This window comes from Callorhinus ursinus, unplaced genomic scaffold, assembly GCF_003265705.2.
Source record: "Callorhinus ursinus isolate GAN/ISIS: 27379988/994484 unplaced genomic scaffold, GSC_fseal_2.0 scaffold10, whole genome shotgun sequence".
NCBI lineage: Eukaryota > Metazoa > Chordata > Mammalia > Carnivora > Otariidae > Callorhinus > Callorhinus ursinus.
This window is the reverse complement of record NW_027397072.1, coordinates 36,314,426-36,332,147: the sequence shown is the minus strand read 5'-3', so window position 1 is coordinate 36,332,147 and position 17,722 is coordinate 36,314,426. Positions and strand designations below refer to the sequence as shown.

Genomic DNA, 17,722 nt, shown 5'->3' with positions numbered 1-17,722 from the left:
TTTTCCCCCCATAGCTAGAACCCCAGAACCTCTCCATAATGCTCAGATTTTAAACCAAATGACGACGTCAAAATCAAATCCAGGAAATAACTCAGCCTGCATTTCTAAGAATCAGGTAATAATAACATTCGTGGGTTATATGGAAACCGGGAATGACTTTGAACGGTCATCCAGCTGCCTTTCATATCCACTTCGACGTCTCATTTGTTTGACCTTGTTCCTATGACTCTAACCTCTCTGTCAGCTACCTGTCGTCATCTACCACTGCTCACCTCAGACATTAAATTTAAGTAAGTTACTGTCTGGTCTTCACTTCCTGCGTTTATCTGACTTAGGGCCTCCCACTATAATATAACCTTCTGTCTTCACTTCCTCCCCAGCAGCTTCTCCCCTCCTTTGTCCACCAGCCTCCCTCACACAGGCCAGGAATCCTTCCTACACTGGATAATATCCACCTGGAGGCTCCTGAGCCCTGCTTAAAACTCAGGAGCTTGGATTGATGGTGCCTATCACCTCAGCCAGGGCTTTCCTCCTCCTCAGAAATTATGTTTCCAGTTTCCTGGTTCACTCTTTATATTTTATGTATTTCTTATGTGTCCCATTTCACTCTCTAATGCCACATGATAGTGATTTTAAGCTTCTCTTTACTTTCCTCAAACTTGGGACCTGGCAGTCATTAACCTCTTCTTCAGGAGCTGGCAAAAATAGTATTTTCGTGAGACAACAAAAGCCCTTAGATGACCTCTGTCAATTTTCTGCCACTGACCAGTAAATGGAACTGCACCCTCCCTGCCATCACAGTTGGGAAAAATGGTCTTCCGCTTTGCTTGTCCTTCATCCTCCTTGAGAGTTTTGCCCTGTTGAGATTTCTTCTGCTCAAGTCTTTGCTTCCCTCAGCTTTGTTTTCCAACATCTATCCTCTTCATGGTACAATTGCTCTTTCAGTTTGCTAAGGACCTCCTTTCAGCTCAATCCAATGGAAATGCCTCTGTTCTTAGTGCATGTGTGCAAGTTTTATTAATGTCACACATTCCTAGACGTGGAATATGCATTTCTCACCTTGATAGAAACTCAGACTATCTCATTTTACATTCTACACGTTTGCCAGTCTGATTGCTTCCTATTGACCCAACTATGTAAATTTTTAAACAGCAGAGATGGATCTTATTTATGGTCACATTTCCAGGACCTAGCTCAAGACACGACATGCATGAGATATTCAGTAAATATTTGTGTAGGAACTCCTGAGGATAGAATGGTACCAGAAGAAAATTTTTGATTTTTTTTATTAATGTAGAATTTTAGAATATTAATCCCATAAACAGAGGCACTCTGACCCAGCTCCTAGTCTATCGTTGGAGGGAAATAATGCTCTTCTCTACTACCAAGTAGAAATTTTTCCAGGAGGGGGAAGGAGCAGAGGCAGAGGGAGAGAAAATCTAAAGTAGGTTCCATGCCCAGTGTGGAACCCAACACAGGGCTGCTCTCACAACATTGAGATCATAACCTGAGCCAAAATCAAGAGTCGGATGCTTAACAGACTGAACCCTCCAGGTACCCCCTAAGTAGATATTTTTTTAAATCACTTTCTTATTGGACTCTTTAGTTACAAAAGTTATAAGGTTAATCAATAATTAATATAATTAATTGGTTATAATTAAATTAATCATAACTTTAACGAACACCTATAAATCTAGGTGATGATTGGGGCACCTGAGTGGCTCAGTCAGTTGAGTGCCTGACTCTGGTTCTAGTGCAGGTCATGATCTCAGTGTTGTGAAAAGTCGGGCTCCAGGCTCGGCGCAGAGTCTCCTTGGGATCCTCTCCCTTCGTCGCTCTCCCTGTGCTTGCTCGCTGGAGCTCTCTTTCTCTCTCTCAAATGAATAGGTAAATAAAATCTTTTAAAAATAAAAAATGAATAAATCTAGTTGATGATTAAGAAACCCCTCCAATGCTTTCATATGTTTTGTGAAATACTTTGGTGACAGTTTCTTTTCAGTTAAGTGAGTATTTATGTTCCTTTTCTTTCTTTTTAGGGCTCAGAAGTTTCTGGGGTGGTATCTTCAGCTTGTGATAAAGAGTCAAAAAAGCAAGTATAACCTGTGCAATAATCTATTACTTAGTTTCCTTCGAGAGCTGTTTTAGTACACTGTGGTAAATAATACATTTTCCCCCATTATAGGGAACAAAGGGTGATCATGATTTCTAAATCAGAATATTCTGCACAAGCATCTTCAGCAGCCAGAGCTGATGTTCAGCAGGTTATTATGTATTGTAAGGAGAAGCTTATTCGTGGAGAATCAGAATTTTCCTTTGAAGAGCTGAGAGCCCAGAAATACAATCAACGGAGAAAGCATGAACAGTGGGGTACTTGCACTCTTATGATTTGAGATGCTCTTATGTCACTGAAAATAATAACCTTTGAGTAAACTACCTTTTTAAAGATGGTGATTGACTAAGCTGAAAGAATCTGTAAAAACGTCTCTAGCTCATCTATGAAAAGACTAGAAATCTTTGTTAAATCAAGTGTAGCAGCCACATGTGTCCAGGGACTCAACTGATGTCCTGACACCAAAGCTCAGAGTTGAAACAGTGCTGACATAGATAAAGTAGATAGGCCAATGTTGCCTTCGCTTTTAGTGATGTTTTAAGCTTTTAAATATTACCTGTATGGGTTTGAACTTCTGTATATAGTACTTTTAAACCGGTAAGTCAGTTATTTGTGCTGTGAAAGGGTTAAGTCAGAGTTGAGAAGAGATTTTCTAAAATCTGCAAGTACAACAAAGACATTGAGATGGAGCCCTCTGATGAAAGTGCCCTGTCATTTACGGCTATCTAGCAGGTCATGTTTCGTTCCTCACAGGAAAACCATGCATGTTAACACCAATATATGTGCATATCTCCATGGTAACAAGGCGGACGTGAGCGAGGAAAGTGAACCTTTGTTCACTCAGGGCGTTCACACCATTTAAGCTGTTTGGACGATAGCGCTCTGTTGGCCTTTTTTTGGTTTATCATTTCTCATTTGTTCAACAACTGAGAAAATAGGCAGTTAACACTCCCATTTTGTGTCATGCACAGACACATCTTTCTCTCACACACTGTGACCTAAGGTCTTAGCCAGAGGATTCAATTTGCATGTGATGTGGTCACGTTAAGCGTCACTGCAGGTGGCACTAACTGCCATGCACGTGATGCACTGAAATTTCAGTGCATTCGACTCCTAGTTCTTCTTAGAAAGCACCTGGAGATTTAGATCTTTTAAAGTGTTCCATTTTCTTTTTTTTTTTTTAATATTTTATTTATTTATTTGACAGAGAGAAAGAGAGCGAGAGCAGGAACACAAGCAGGGGGAGTGGGAGAGGGAGAAGCAGGCTTCCCGCTGAGCAGGGAGCCCGATGCGGGGCTCGATCCCAGGACCTTGGGATCATGACCTGAGCCAAAGGCAGACACTTAACGACTGAGCCACCCAGGCGCCCTAAAGTGTTCCAATTTCAAATGATTTGCAGGATCACGACTGTTTTAGAAGTGATTGATATCATACTGTGCTATTACCAAATATTTTTCTTGATCAATATGTAGGTTTTTATAACCTACATGCCCTGAACCTACAAGTAATCATTCTGAAGGCAGGTAAAAATTATAATTAAGAGGTAATACACCTTTCAGTTCTAATAACCTAAAATACATGGAAAAGACTAGTAAAAAATTGCCATCCTAAAGGTAAACTTTCACTCATTTTTTGTGTATTCCCCTGATGACCTGAATTTAAACTTTGCATGGAAACCATGTTCTCTTTCCTAAAGTAAATGAAGATAAACATTATATGAAAAGAAAAGAAGCAAATGCTTTCGAAGAACAACTATTAAAACAGAAAATGGATGAACTTCATAAGAAGTTGCACCAGGTGGTGGAGACGTCACAGGAGAACTTGCCTGTTTTCCAGGAAAGGTCTGAGGTATGTGTGTGCTCTTCGCTGAGTGCTTCCCATGCCCAGTGACACTGATTTTTGTTTGCACTTGCTCCTTTCTGGGCCATATTTTTAGACTTAATTCTGATGCTAATGTAGCTACTAGCATTCCAGATTTTTGCAATTGCAAACAGATATTCAAACTGTAAAATGAGAAAAGGAAGTTACAGATTGTGTATGTTTTTTATATGTGTGTATATGTACATATTTTTATGTATTCATATATATGGTCTTTGAAAATTTTTTTGGACAGTAACTATTTTATAATGAGAATTTGAATATAATTATTTCATTAATTCATCATCTAGATATGTTTTGTTTGCTATTGTTTCATGTTGGAAGAGGGTGAGAGGTGATGAAATTGTTAGACCCATGTATTTTCTTAAAATTATTAATGAATGGGATAGATTGAGAATAAATTTAAGCTACATAATGGTTGCTTAAACTTTCACATAGTATATGTCTATCTGTGATACAGGATACAATGAAGATAAACACCTTAATTTCTTCTTTTTCAGATTTTTTTTCTTTTTATTTATGAGCTTTATAGAAGTATAAGTGAAATATAATAAATTACTTGGATCAAAATTATAAAATTTGCTAAGTTTTGACACGCATATACACTCATAAAACTACCTTCACAATCAAGATTGTGAACATATACATCACCCCAAAAGTTTTCTCGCCCCTTTGTTCTTTTAGTAAAACTGGCTGCATCTGTCTTCCTTCCTGATGCATTCCAGGCGTATATCCTTTCTTTTTCTTTCTCTTTCCTTTTTTTTTTTTTTTAATTTGAGTATAGTTGACACACAACGTTACATTAGTTTTGGGTGTGCAACATAGTGAATCAGTTTATCTACATGTTATGCTGTGTTCCCCACAAGTGTAGCTACCATCTGTCACCATAGCAACCATAAGTTAGTTCTCTGTATTTATAGCTCTGATTCTGCTTTTTGTTTGTTTATTCATTTGTTTTGGTTTTTAAATTCCACATATGAGTGAAATTATATGGTATTTGTCTTTCTCAATCTGATTTATTTCACTTAACGCAGAATCCTCTAGGTCCATACGTGTTGCAAATGACATGATCTGATCCTTTTTTATGCCTGCATAACGTTCCATTACATATATACATATGTGTACATATATATCTCTCTCAAATTAGTGTTTTTGTTTTCTTTGAATAAATACCCAGTAGTGGGATTACTGGTCCACATGTTATTTCTATTTTTAATCTTTTGAGGAACCTCCATACTGTTTTCCCCAGTGGCTATACCAATTTGCATTCCCACCAGCAGTGCATGAGGGTCCCTTTCTCCACATCCTGGCCAACACTTACATTTCCTCTCTTTTTGATACTAGCCAATCTGACAGGTATGAAGTGATATCTCATTATAGTTTTGATTTACATTTCCCTGATGATGAGTGATGTTGAACATCTTTTCATGTGTCTGTTGGGCATCTGTAAGTTTTCTTTGGAAAAATGACTACTCGGGTCTTTTACCCATTTTTTAATCCAGTTGTTTGGTTTTTCTGGTGTTGAGTTGTAGAAGTTCTTTATTTTGGATATTAACCCCTTATTGGATATATCATTTGCAAATACCTTCTCCCAGTAGGTTGCCTTTTTGTTTTGTTATGGTTTCCTTTGCTGTGTAAAACTTTTTATTATGATGTAGTCCCAACAGTTTATTTTTGCTTCATGTTTCCCTTGCCTCGGGAGACATATCTAGAAAAATGTTGCTGTGACCAATGTCAGAGAAATTACTGCCTGTGTTCCATTCTAGGACTTTTATGGTTTTAGGTATCACATTTAGGTCTTTAATCCGTTTTGAGTCTATTTTTGTTTATGGTGTTGGAAAGTGGTCCAGTTTCATTCTTCTTGTACATGTAACTGTCTAATAACACCTTAATTTCTTACATATTTTGAAAATTATAAAAATGCATGACCATATGATTTTATAAAAGCAATGGAAAGATGTATATATATCTATATATGCATGTGTGTGTATAGTTATATGGATGTAAATGAATGCCCTCTTTCATTGCTAACTATTGTAGTTTGCATTTTCCAGAACTTTACTGTGCATAAACACATAAATATGTATACAATTGATGTTTCTGTATAAATAAGACTTACTTTCTGCTTTTGCTACCTAACCCATCTTACAGACCTTTCCTTGTTATTACATAGAAGTCTAACTCACTTTATTTATTTTTATTTATTTATTTGAGAGAGAGAGAACATGAGAGGGAGGGGGGAGGGTCAGAGGGAGAAGCAGACTCCCTGCTGAACAGGGAGCCCAATGCGGGACTCGATCCCGGGACTCCAGGATCATGACCTGAGCCGACGGCAGTCGCTGAACCAACTGAGCCACCCAGGCGCCCTCTAACTCACTTTAATAACAGCATAGTCTTCTCTCCTACCTTTTAGGAAGGGCATCTATCATGTGAAAACTGTTACAAACCATGCTGCAGTGAACATTCTTGTACATTTGACATTATTTCTCTAAGAAAGATACACAAAAGTAGAATTGCTGCTGAAGTTTGTGCACTTAAAATTCTGCCCATCTTGGGGCACCTGGGTGGCTCAGTTGTTAAGTGTCTGCCTTCAGCTCAGGTCATGATCCCAGGGTCCTGGGATCGAGCCCCGCATCGGGCTCCCTGCTCAGCGGGAAGCCTGCTTTTCCCTCTCCCACTCCCCCTGCTTGTGTTCCCTCTCTCGCTGTGTCTCTCTCTCTCTGTCAAATAAATAAATAAAATCTTAAAAAAAAAAAAAATTCTGCCCATCTGCCCTCCAAAAATTTACCATTTTACACTCACATAATAGTGAATAAAAGTATGTGTTTCTTGTATACACTTGGCTAACATTAGCTATCCTAAATATTTGCAACCATCTGATGCATTTTTTCTAATCACAGGTGAATTTGGACTTTTAACAATACATTCAGTGGCTATATGTCTTTTTTTAATTGACTTTGATGGACTTTGTTCATTTTTCTACTGGATCGTTACATACTTTTTTTTTTTTAAGATTTTATTTATTTGAGACAGAGAGAGGACAAGCAGGGAAGAGGATCAGAGGGAGAGGGAGCCTGACACCGGGCTTGATCCCAGGACCCGGGATCATGACCTGAGCTGAAGGCAGATGCTTAACCGACTGAGCCACCCAGGCGTCCCCCTATTTTCCTTATGTAGTTGGATTTCCTTTCTTATATAACTTATGTTTTCCCTAGATCCAAGAAATTGTTAAAATAATTTTCATTATATTCTTTTACTATATTTGTGTGGTACATACTTATCAGTTATTTCTCTATAAACACTTGAAGAATCTAGAAATAATGTTTTCATTATGTTCAAGTGCATCATATGTGCTCTTGTTTCACTTCTCTTGGCCACATGACTCCCAGAGCTGCCTTTCTGCCTCCAGGCTGGCCTCCAAGGAAGCTGTCCTCCCCTTACTCCTCTCCAGTAGTGTGTCCCTGCTGATTTTCTAGTTCCCATGGCATTGTTTCCTTTTAACATCCCCATTTTGGTGGCACACAGCCTCAAAGAGATTTTTTTTTTCCAAAGGTTTTATTTATTTATTTGACAGAGAGAGAGCATGGGCAGGGAGAGAAGCAGGCTCCCTGCTGAGCAAGGAGCCCGATGCAGAGCTCGATCCCAGGACCCCGGGATCATGACCTGAGCCGAAGGCCCATGCTTCACCTACTGAACCACCTAGGCGCCCCCTAAAGACCTTTTTCTTTTTTTTTTTTTAAAGCACATATGAGGGATTATTTTTTGGAGATCTTTTGCATGTTTAAAAGCATCTTTCTTCTACCCTCACACTTAGGTGATAATTTGGTGCCCAATGTTCTAGAGGGAAATCCCGTTCCCCCAGAATTTTTTTTGGTGTTCCTGCTTTCAGCTCCACTTTCACTTCCATTCTGAGATGTATCTAAATGTCTGAACTTTTCCACACATCAGTCTTCACCTGCTGTTTTAGGTGTTAGAATTTCTTTCTTGTCCTTTTGGTGAGGTTTTGGAGGGAGTAGATGATAAAGCACATGTTTAAGCCACTGTCTAACCAAAAGCCTCCTTGTATGGGACTTACTTTTGTGTGTTGTGATAGCATAAGGATGTATTTCCCAAATGCACTGCCAGTAGCCCCTAAATCATTTATTAACAACTCAGCCTTTCCCCATTGATGAAAAATATCTTTATTGCATACTAATTTTTAATATACAAGATCAGTTTCTAAAATGTCTGTACCTTTGTTTTGGTTAATAGGTTTCTTCTTGATCCTTCCATATTGTATATTTACCATAGCTTTGTTGTAAGTTTTGATATCTGTTTTAGGAAGTCTGATTGTTCTTTTTCAAAACATTTCTTCAGAATTGAATATTATGATTCTTTTTAATCTTTGGTAGTGAGAAAATGGTATAGGTCATTTCTAATTACTTTTTTTGATAGCTAGTGAAGATGAACTTTCTTTATTTTGTCTGTCTTTTGTGAAATAACTACTCTTGCCCTAGGTATTTGGTGCTTTTCTTAACAATTTGTGAAAATACTTTTTTATGGTGAGGAATTAACTTTTGTGTCCTTTAACTTTTTAACATAAGAGTGTATAGTTAGTCTAAGTCCATGGGAATAGAAAAACAAAGGTTTCAGATTAAGAGCTTGTTAACCTTCCCATTGTGAGCTGTGCTTTTGTGGCAGCTATTATTGCAATTTATATTCACATTTCCTGTTCATTCGAGAGAAAATGGCAACCAGGTATATTTTAATGGAAGGAATACCATTATGAGCATTTGATGCCATTGATTTGTTGGTCCTCTCTCAAAAGTAAGAGAAATAAGATCTTAAATACTGATAAAACTGTAGGGGCTGGTTATTTCAGTGGTTAGGAGTATGAGCTGCCAGTTCTATCTGTGGTTAAGAAGCTACAAAAGCATCCATCAGGTAAAGTGGTCTTCTGTTGTTGTTGGCTGTTTATTTCAGAATACCTGAAGGGGGATGGGGATGCCTCAAGGGGAAAGGAGGCTACTGAAGAAGATAGATGCCATTCTTTGAAAAGCTGTAGTACCTAATTAGTAATATTCTGGACTTAATTGGCTGTGGTATGTTATTTGGTTTGTTTGTTTGCTTAACATGAAAGGTTAATCCAGCATGTATGGGGCCAAGTGTAGGCTCCCAGCAGGAACTGAGAACTCCGTCTCTTCCGGCCATCAATCATCAGACCTTAAAGAACATGGGAGAGAAACCCAGAGAGACAACTCCTGTTGTTCCTCCTGTGGCAGATGCTGTCACTGCCACTTTGGTGTCCCCGGCCATCAACCAGAGTATACCTCCTCCTCTTCCTCTGGCAGCCCAGCCGGGGACAGACTCCATGTTTACAGTGGTCAGAAAAGATGACAGGTAAGACAAAAATTGTCCTAGAGACGATAGTGACCTGAATGGCATCATGAGCTCCTTTACATGTTCTGCATTGTCGAGAACCGTATGTAAAAGATAAAGGATTCCTCTTTTTAAAATAATTTTTAGATGGGCATGTTGTTGAAAAACCAAGTTACCAAAATAGCCCCAAATCTTTCAGACTTATTACTCTATTTTTCTTTTAGGGGATTTGTTTCATTTCATATTTCTCCCTTGAGTTAAAAATTTCCAGTATACTGAAATGCAACACTTTTTTTGTAACTGGAAAATACACAGCTATTGAACTGAAATTGCCTTTCTTGCTGGCTTTGACTGAATACACGGAGTGATTATTACCATCCAGACAGTTTCTTGGCACGTGTTCTCATAATCCTTCTGTCTTCATCAGGAGCAATTTGGGATTCAATATCCATTACACGATATGCCAAGATCTTATCTGTATGCTGCTGTGGAGGGTTTTTTTTCCCCAATTTTGAGGAATTTTCCTGGATTTCAGAAATGAAAATTAATGCCACAGTAACTTGCTTTGTTTAAATTTTTATCTTCGGTGACTTTGGCACGCTGTCTTTACATAGAGCAATTTTATTAATCCGTTAGAAAAAATGAGAGCTCTGGTGTAACTTGCACCCTCCCCTTGGGCTAAACTCCTTAGCGTAGATTATGGTTCATGAGTACTGGTTCTTCTCAATATCCAAGATTAACTTTTACCGGTGATTTCTCCTGAAAATAAGATTGAAAATGCTTTTTCACTCAGGTTAGGATAATAATTCAGACCTGTGTCCTGTGTTGTCCTGTATATATGTAAAAAAAGAACTTTTGTGTCACTGGGGGCTATGACTTCATTCTTCACTGCTAATGCAATTATAAAATGATAAAAACAAGAGAGCAGTGACAGTCCCAAAGAGATGCTGAGTTTCCAGTCGCCCCCAGAGATGGAGTCATGAGGGTGGAGGAGCCAGACACAGCTGTCCCTATAAAACTCTGAAACTTGTTAATCCAATGAACATTTAGATCTCAGTCCGAAGCACCTCAGAGGGACCCTGACCCTGGCCCAGGCAAGGGACCAAATGGACCCCCTTGGTACTCTCACTAGCTGGGGAAGCTTACCATGGCAGAGAAAAGGTGCCTTTGTCTGGAATCTCAAAGAAAAACTCATGTTTTTAAGACAGTTGGGTGGGGATTTGTAAAATTAAGTGTATTGTACTTTTTACTTTACATCCTAACGTGGTCCCTGCTGAGGGAATTCTAGCACTGTTAAATCGACAGATGAGGTCCATTATCATGACTGGACTTAAAAAACAAAAAACAACTATGATATAAATATCTTATGTGCCATTTTTAAAATTTCTTGATAACCTTTCACGTCTGAAGAACCATGCTCTGTGGCTCTTGACTCATCAAACGAGAAGTGGCCCATGCAGCTAAAACACACCAGTGCTTCCCACAGCATGACTGGCTAGCTGCATTGGGCACCCAGGCCTGGACCCAGGTGTGAGTCCTTGAGCCTATGTAATAAATGGGATCATCTGACTTAAAGGCCATTATCCTGCCCTACCGTGCATAGGAATGATATCATGATGTTAAAATACAGGCCCGCTGTGTCAAGCCAACATGTTGTAGCTGGCCTTTACCTCAAAAGGAAATGAAAGAAAAAATAAAACATTGTATTTACTTACACTATAGACCTAAGCACTTCCATCTGTATTTTAAGAATAAGCTTGTAATTGCTGACTGATTTACTGTTCTTTTTGGAGAGTTAGTGTGTCTCAAGAGATTTCTCTTTCAGATGTGTGACTAAAAGTACTCATGAATTCAAGCCACAGAGTGGAGCCGAGATAAAAGAAGGTGATGTTTAATTATAATTAATTTGTCTCTGACCTGCTTGCCCAGACTCCTGCAGGTCACTGAGAGATCTGTTTGGTGGCCGAGGCTCATGAAGCCTTGGGTGAACTTGGGTGTTTGCTTTCCTATTCTTAGAATTTAGGGGTTAGATAAGCCCCAGACCATCTCAAATAAAGGTAGAAATCCACTTCCCGGTCACATCTTAGTAATTAGAATCCTTTGGAAACTTGATTTTTGAAAGCTTTTTTATTAAATTTCTCAGCAGCTTTATCAAAAACAAGAGTCGTCTTTAATGCATTATGAGGTAGGAAAGGGAATTAAAAGTTGAACTAGGAGTATTGTACTTCTCTTAGGTACTACTTTGTTAGAGGCATTTGTGTTGAAGGTAAGTTTTATGAACAAAATAAGATACATCGAATATGCATTCGCTCCCCCCATGTGACTTTGGCACTCTCTCCAGTGACAGTTTAGGGGGAGCCAAACTGCTTGAATCAGCCAGCAACCCCTGCATTTAACCAACACTTCCTGCGCACTTGCTAGACGCCAGGCACCATTCTAGGCAGTTAGGGATGCAGTCAGGAACAGAAAGAACAAAACCCCCACACGAGCAGAGAGGGAATGAAAGTGTTGGGTGGAAGGGGATTGAAGTTTCAGAGGTGACCGGGAAAGGTGCTCCCAAGGAAAGTGATATTTTGGATAAAGTCTCAAAGGCGGGAGGTGCCCATACAGCTAGCTTGGACAGCCTGTTGCAGGTGAAGGGAAGAGCAGGTACAGAGCCCCGAGGGGACTATCCCTGATGGCTTCTAAGCACAGCAAAGAGGCCCAGGTGGCTAGAGTGAATTGGAGAAGGAGGAAGATGAGGTCTGGGTGAAAATGGCCCAGGTTTTGTGGGGCCTTGGATGCCATTGTCTGGATTCCAGCTGAGTAAGATGGAAAGCCAGTCTTAAGATTCACGGTGTGACTATTAACATGTGTTTTTTGGGATATAGTGGAGTAAAGGGTGCTATTTATGACAACCTGCTAATTTGATAGTGATCTTAGACCAAGCCACTTGATCTCTTTGAACTTTGATTTCCTTTTCCGTAAGAGGATAATTCTACCTTAGCTACCTCGTGGGACTGTTATAAAAAAAAGAATGAAAATGATGCAAGCACTGTTATAACAGAAGTCCTTAGTGATAATTATCAGCAATAATAAAGTGTTCTAATTGTAATTTTCTTAATTTGTGTGCCTTTTAAATTATTCTGATTCCTCTACTGGTAATGCATTTTGCCCCATTTCTTCTATAGGGTCTGAAACACATAAGATTGTTAACACAGGTTCTTTTCACACAACTCCAAACACGTCGCTGGGAATGGTTCAGGCGACTCCATCCAGGGTGCAGCCATCACCCACTGTGCACACAAAGGAAGCCCTAGGTAAAGCCTTTGGTTTGAATGTGTAGCATCTGGCAACAAATTAATGAAAGCACTTTTGCAATCATGTTTACAGTGACTCTTTTTATTCTTCTAAGGTTTCATCATGAATATGTTTCAGGCTCCTACACTTCCTGATATTTCTGATGACAAAGATGAATGGACATCTCTAGATCAAAATGAAGATGCATTTGAGGCCCAGTTTCAAAGTAATCATTTATTTAAACACTACTAAGTGCAGGCATTGTGGGTGGTTGCTATAGGAAATATCAAGGATTATACAAGAAGTTGCCCTTCCCTTGGTTAGCTTGTCCCAGAAAGGTAGTGAAATAAAAAATACAACAGTGTTTGAAAAGGTACTCAGTATATGTCATAGATTTGTTTCTTTTTTTTTTTTTTTTGGTGTGTGAGAGTAAGCTTTATTTGTTCTCTCAAACTCTTACAACTTTGCATAAAGTCCTACCTCAGAGATGGCAGAAACTATAATAAACGATCCACCCCCCTACACAACACAGCGAATTTTAATGTCCCACCCCTTTGGGGGAAGGGAGTTTACACTACACACTTTTGGAGATGCCCCAAAGGTTATCTGGCACTTTGGTACAGAAAGGATTTGGTCCGATTTCTTATTGGCTTATGATACTAAAAGGCACATAAAGTTGGTTGCTCAACCCCTCTGGGCTGGGGTGGGGCAGAAGGTAGACAGGGAGGTGGTCTGGGACAGAAGGGAGGACCGTGGGTGTGGGCTCAAGTTCTGGACGACAGAGGTAGTTGATCCTGGGTGGCTGCTGGGGTAGCTGAAGGCAGCCTGAGTGCTCAGGGTGGGTAGATGCTTCTCTGGTGGCCTTCGTCTGCCCAGTCCACCAGCTCACTGCTCTGAAACCATAGCTGGATCTCCCTCTGGGCCCCCTCCACGGAGTCGCTGGCATGGATGATGTTCCTGCTGATGTGGATGCTGAAGTCCCCCCTGATGGTGCCAGGGGCAGCCTCAGCTGAGTTGGTGTGTCCTACCATGGCCCTTGAGGAGCAGACCACGTTGGGGCCTTCCCAGACCATGGCCACCACGGGGCCGGAGGTCATGTAGCTGATGAGGGCTGGGTAGAAGGGCTTCCTCTGTAGGTCATGGTAGTGCTCAGCAAGGACTCTCTCTGGCGCCTGCAGCATCTTCATCCCCACCAGCTTGAAGCCCCTCCTCTCAAAGCGCTGGATCACATCCCCAACAAGCCGCCGCTGCACCCCATCCGGCTTCACTGCAACCAGGGTCTGCTCCCGGGTCCAGGAGGACCCTCCCAAGCTGGGGCATGCGAGCAGGCTCGGGCTTGGGGCCCGTGGGCTGCTCAGCAGCCCCGGCAGCGCCACATGCCCCAAGAGGCCGCCCATGACCCTCGGCCCGAGGGCCACTGGCTGAGCGCAGAAAGAGCACGAGCCCATAGATTTGTTTCTTAAAAATCAGTGCTACAGAAGGACAAAGTCCTGGTGAGTAAGGGATGGCCAGGAAAACCTGAACACTTGAGGTGTGATTTGAGCCTTGCCCCGTTGAGGAATGGCATGGGTGGAGTGTTAAAGCCCACATTTGTTTACAGTCCTGGGTTTTATGCTGGAAGCCAGAGAGATCGTGATAAAGATAAATAGGATCATTAGACTCAGGAGGCCTTGGAAAATAAAGTTAACAGGTTAATTTTTTCTTACAGGAAATGGGAAACAAGGCCACAGAGAGCTTTTTTCAGTGAGGTGACAAGATCAGTGTTTTAGGAGAATGATGAACACTGTGCTTTGCATGTGGCAGGAACTCAAGACCTAGAGGCTTAAGTGTTAAACCCTGTGACCATGGTTAGGTCACTTCATCACACTACAAAGTGACTTACTTGTGTGCCTTTTAAATTATTCTGATTCCTCTACTGATAATGCATTTTGCATTTGAAAAATGTGTTCGTTCTTTTCTGTAAGCTGTTATTTCATTGTCTTATTTGTAGGTGAAGTTTAGCATCAAGTATAATGTTTTTTCCTAATACACTAATAAAATGCTACTTTTTACTCCAATGCAGAAAATGCAAGGTCTTCTGGGGCTTGGGGAGTCAATAAGATCATCTCTTCTTTGTCATCTGCTTTTCCTGTGTTCGAAGATGGAAACAAAGAAAATTACGGGTAAAGAAACATTGAGTTATTGCTTTATCCCATGTCCACCCGAAGAAACAGCCAGCCAGTTTTTCCTCCAGTGTTGGAGGAAAAGAGATATGGTGGGTCAGGGGAGATATTTGTTCTCCCAGTGACATGAAATGCTGCAGAGCTTCCTCTGGGACTCAAGGTGGGGAGAAAATGCGGCCTGCTGACTAAAATGGTCTGGGTCCCTGCACGAGCTCTGCTGCTAGGGAGCATTTTAACCACGTGACAGGAAGATTGTTGCTCAAGTTCTCTAGACCTGCATTATTACACACAAGTTATAGGAAAGCGGACCTCCCATAGCAAAAGCATATGTTGCCAGGAAAACAGTGTGGTTACAAATGATAGAAATGAGAGATTCTATAAATTTGAAATTGTATTAGGTGTGAATGAGTTTACCAGTACAGGTGTCCATACAGGCTCTGTTTATATTTGCAGGATTGCTACAGAAAAGGAAGTGACTTATATCGGGTCATGTTGCAGAGAGATGTTTTAAGCTGAAAGACATTACATTAGGGAGCCAGATGTGGGAGTAGAGTGGGTATCCCCAGGAATTATCAGTTTACAGTTTAAACCATGGAAAGAGAGGTATCAGTATGAATTAAAGAGTATCATAGTGTAGAAGAGATTCATATTGAAGTAGAAAGGAAACAGTCTGATCAGCTCTCAGGGAAATTCCATAGCTAAACCTAGTCCTAGAGATAAGAAATAAAATGTATGCCATCCATGATATTCTATTGGCCATGGCCCTTCATCTTTTTTTATTCCTAAAATTTATAACTCAGTGTAGTAGAGATTTTATATTTTTTCACCCTCTCTGAAGTTACTATAAATTTATTTTTATATACATAGTCAAGTTAATTCCATTTGCACTCAGTTTTCCTACAACTACTGTAAAAGTAAGGAATGTTTATGTAAATGTTAATTAAATAGGATAAGTGAAGAATATTTTTTTTTTTAAGATTTTATTTATTTATTTGACAGAGAGAGACACAGCGAGAGAGGGAACACAAGCAGGGGAGTGGGAGAGGGGGAAGCAAGCTTCCCACCAAGCAGGGAGCCTTATGCGGGGCTCCATCCCAGGACCCTGGGACAATGACCTGAGCCGAAGGCAGACGCTTAACAACTGAGCCACCCAGGCGCCCCAAGTGAAGAATATTTCTAACAGTCTCACTTAAGTGGTAGTATTTCCTTTAGCATATTTTACAATTTATAATTTTACAAATCTTTCCTTAGATTACCACAGCCTAAAAATAAACCTACAGGAGCCAGGACCTTTGGAGAACGCTCTATAAGCAAATTTCCTTCAAAACCCAATGTAAGTAAATCATTGCTTCATCCATGAAATGGGTCTTGCAGCTCGTTCCTCTTCATTTTACCAAGTGATATACCACAGCTCGTTCCTCTTCATTTTACCAAGTGATATACCAGTCCGATGAGATAATATATATAAAACTGTGCTGAAAAATACAACGTTATATGGAGAGTGGGTTTTGGGGAACATTCTACAGTTATTCAAGTATCTATTATGTATCACGCACTGTGATAGATGCAGAAGCTAAACAGTGATAGGATCCTGGCCCTCAAAGAGCCTTTCCTTGTGGCGGGAGGAACAAGTGGGGGATATATTTTCCTAGACCCAAGAAGCGAGGCCTACAATGGAATATCAGAAAACCCACCAAGTCTGAGTTAAAGTGGACTGGTCTGTTGTCAGTATAACTCAGCAGTTGGCGGACTCACAGCATTCTCCGTCATAGCAGCCGTTGTGTCCAGCCCATATGCATCTTCTACTCTAGCCCTGAGTGTTACCGTGTGGTGTGCTTTCTCTCCACTCACCCCGGCCTGGCCCTATGGCTGGGTTGGGTCAGAGAGTAGTGCTGAAGACCTGAGCTAAAGCCTGGCACATAGCTTTAGTTCCATGGTGGATTCTTCTGAATAAATTATCATTTAGCTCTCTAATCCTTCTGATGAACTTCTTGACCTTCTCAAAAACTTCCAAATAATGGACTCGATTTCAGATACAGTGCATCAATTAATAGATGCATTTCACTGAACACATTTTGAACAAAAAAGCCATGATGAATTTTTTGCATCCTGTCCCTATGCACAAGCCAATTGCTTTCTCCTGCATCCACCCGAAGAAACAACCAGCCAGTTTTTCCTCCAGTGTTGGAAGAGATAGGGTGGATATGTAAAAACTGTGCACTATATATAAAAACCATGGGTGGCATTTTATTGGCAACTGAAGGGTTTTGCCAGGCGTAATTCTGACTCAGTAGTTTCTGTCTTTGTGTATAGACTCTAAAACTTGACCATTGCATTTTTGGAGAAATAGCTAATTCTGGGGCTAAAGAAAGAAAATATAAGATGAGCCTAGAGCATCTTGTGGTGCCAGAAATTAAGGAAGTGCTTTAAAAAAAAAAAAAAGATGGCATAACAAAAGAACTCAGGAGCCAAGCTAAATAAGCCCATGGCCAAACCTGGCACAATTCGAACAAGAAAATAAATAGAATAAGGTAGTATTGGATCATAACCCAAGAAATAAAATAAATATCCTTATCAATATAAACAAATGGGAGAGAGGACAAAATAAACCTTCCTTACAGAAGAATTGCAGGTAATAAATGTGGAAGGAATGAGTGATAACAGAAAATCGCCATTGGAACACCACAGTAATCATTGTTCTAGGCAAGCTCCACAGGGAATACTAAAATTAGCAAGTGAAACTGTAAGAAGAAGCAGGATATTTGTATAGCCTTGCAGTATCTCCCCAAATGATTGTGGTTATTTTAACATATGTCCACAAATTCTTTGATATCCCTCCCTCCAGGAGGTAGATCTTAGTTTACCTTTGAGTGTAGGCTAGACCATGATCTGCTTCTGACAAATTAAGGTCAGGAAAAGGAAAAATAGTTCCTTA

General features: G+C 40.3%; 1 protein-coding gene and 1 pseudogene across 1 annotated transcript in view; one reads left to right on the top strand and one right to left on the bottom strand.

The window, feature by feature from the left end:
• Positions 1-17,722, top strand: part of BUB1 (BUB1 mitotic checkpoint serine/threonine kinase) — a 45,450-nt gene that overhangs the window by 8,182 nt on the left and 19,546 nt on the right. The window contains exons 6-15 of the mRNA XM_025868173.2: positions 15-115; positions 2,037-2,089; positions 2,183-2,367; positions 3,807-3,958; positions 9,108-9,367; positions 11,172-11,230; positions 12,517-12,645; positions 12,741-12,851; positions 14,688-14,787; positions 16,039-16,120. Of these exons, the coding sequence (XP_025723958.1) occupies positions 15-115; positions 2,037-2,089; positions 2,183-2,367; positions 3,807-3,958; positions 9,108-9,367; positions 11,172-11,230; positions 12,517-12,645; positions 12,741-12,851; positions 14,688-14,787; positions 16,039-16,120 (1,232 nt within the window). The remainder of the gene's footprint in view (positions 1-14; positions 116-2,036; positions 2,090-2,182; positions 2,368-3,806; positions 3,959-9,107; positions 9,368-11,171; positions 11,231-12,516; positions 12,646-12,740; positions 12,852-14,687; positions 14,788-16,038; positions 16,121-17,722) is intronic.
• On the bottom strand, positions 13,146-14,043 carry LOC112821015 (nucleoside diphosphate kinase, mitochondrial pseudogene; annotated as a pseudogene).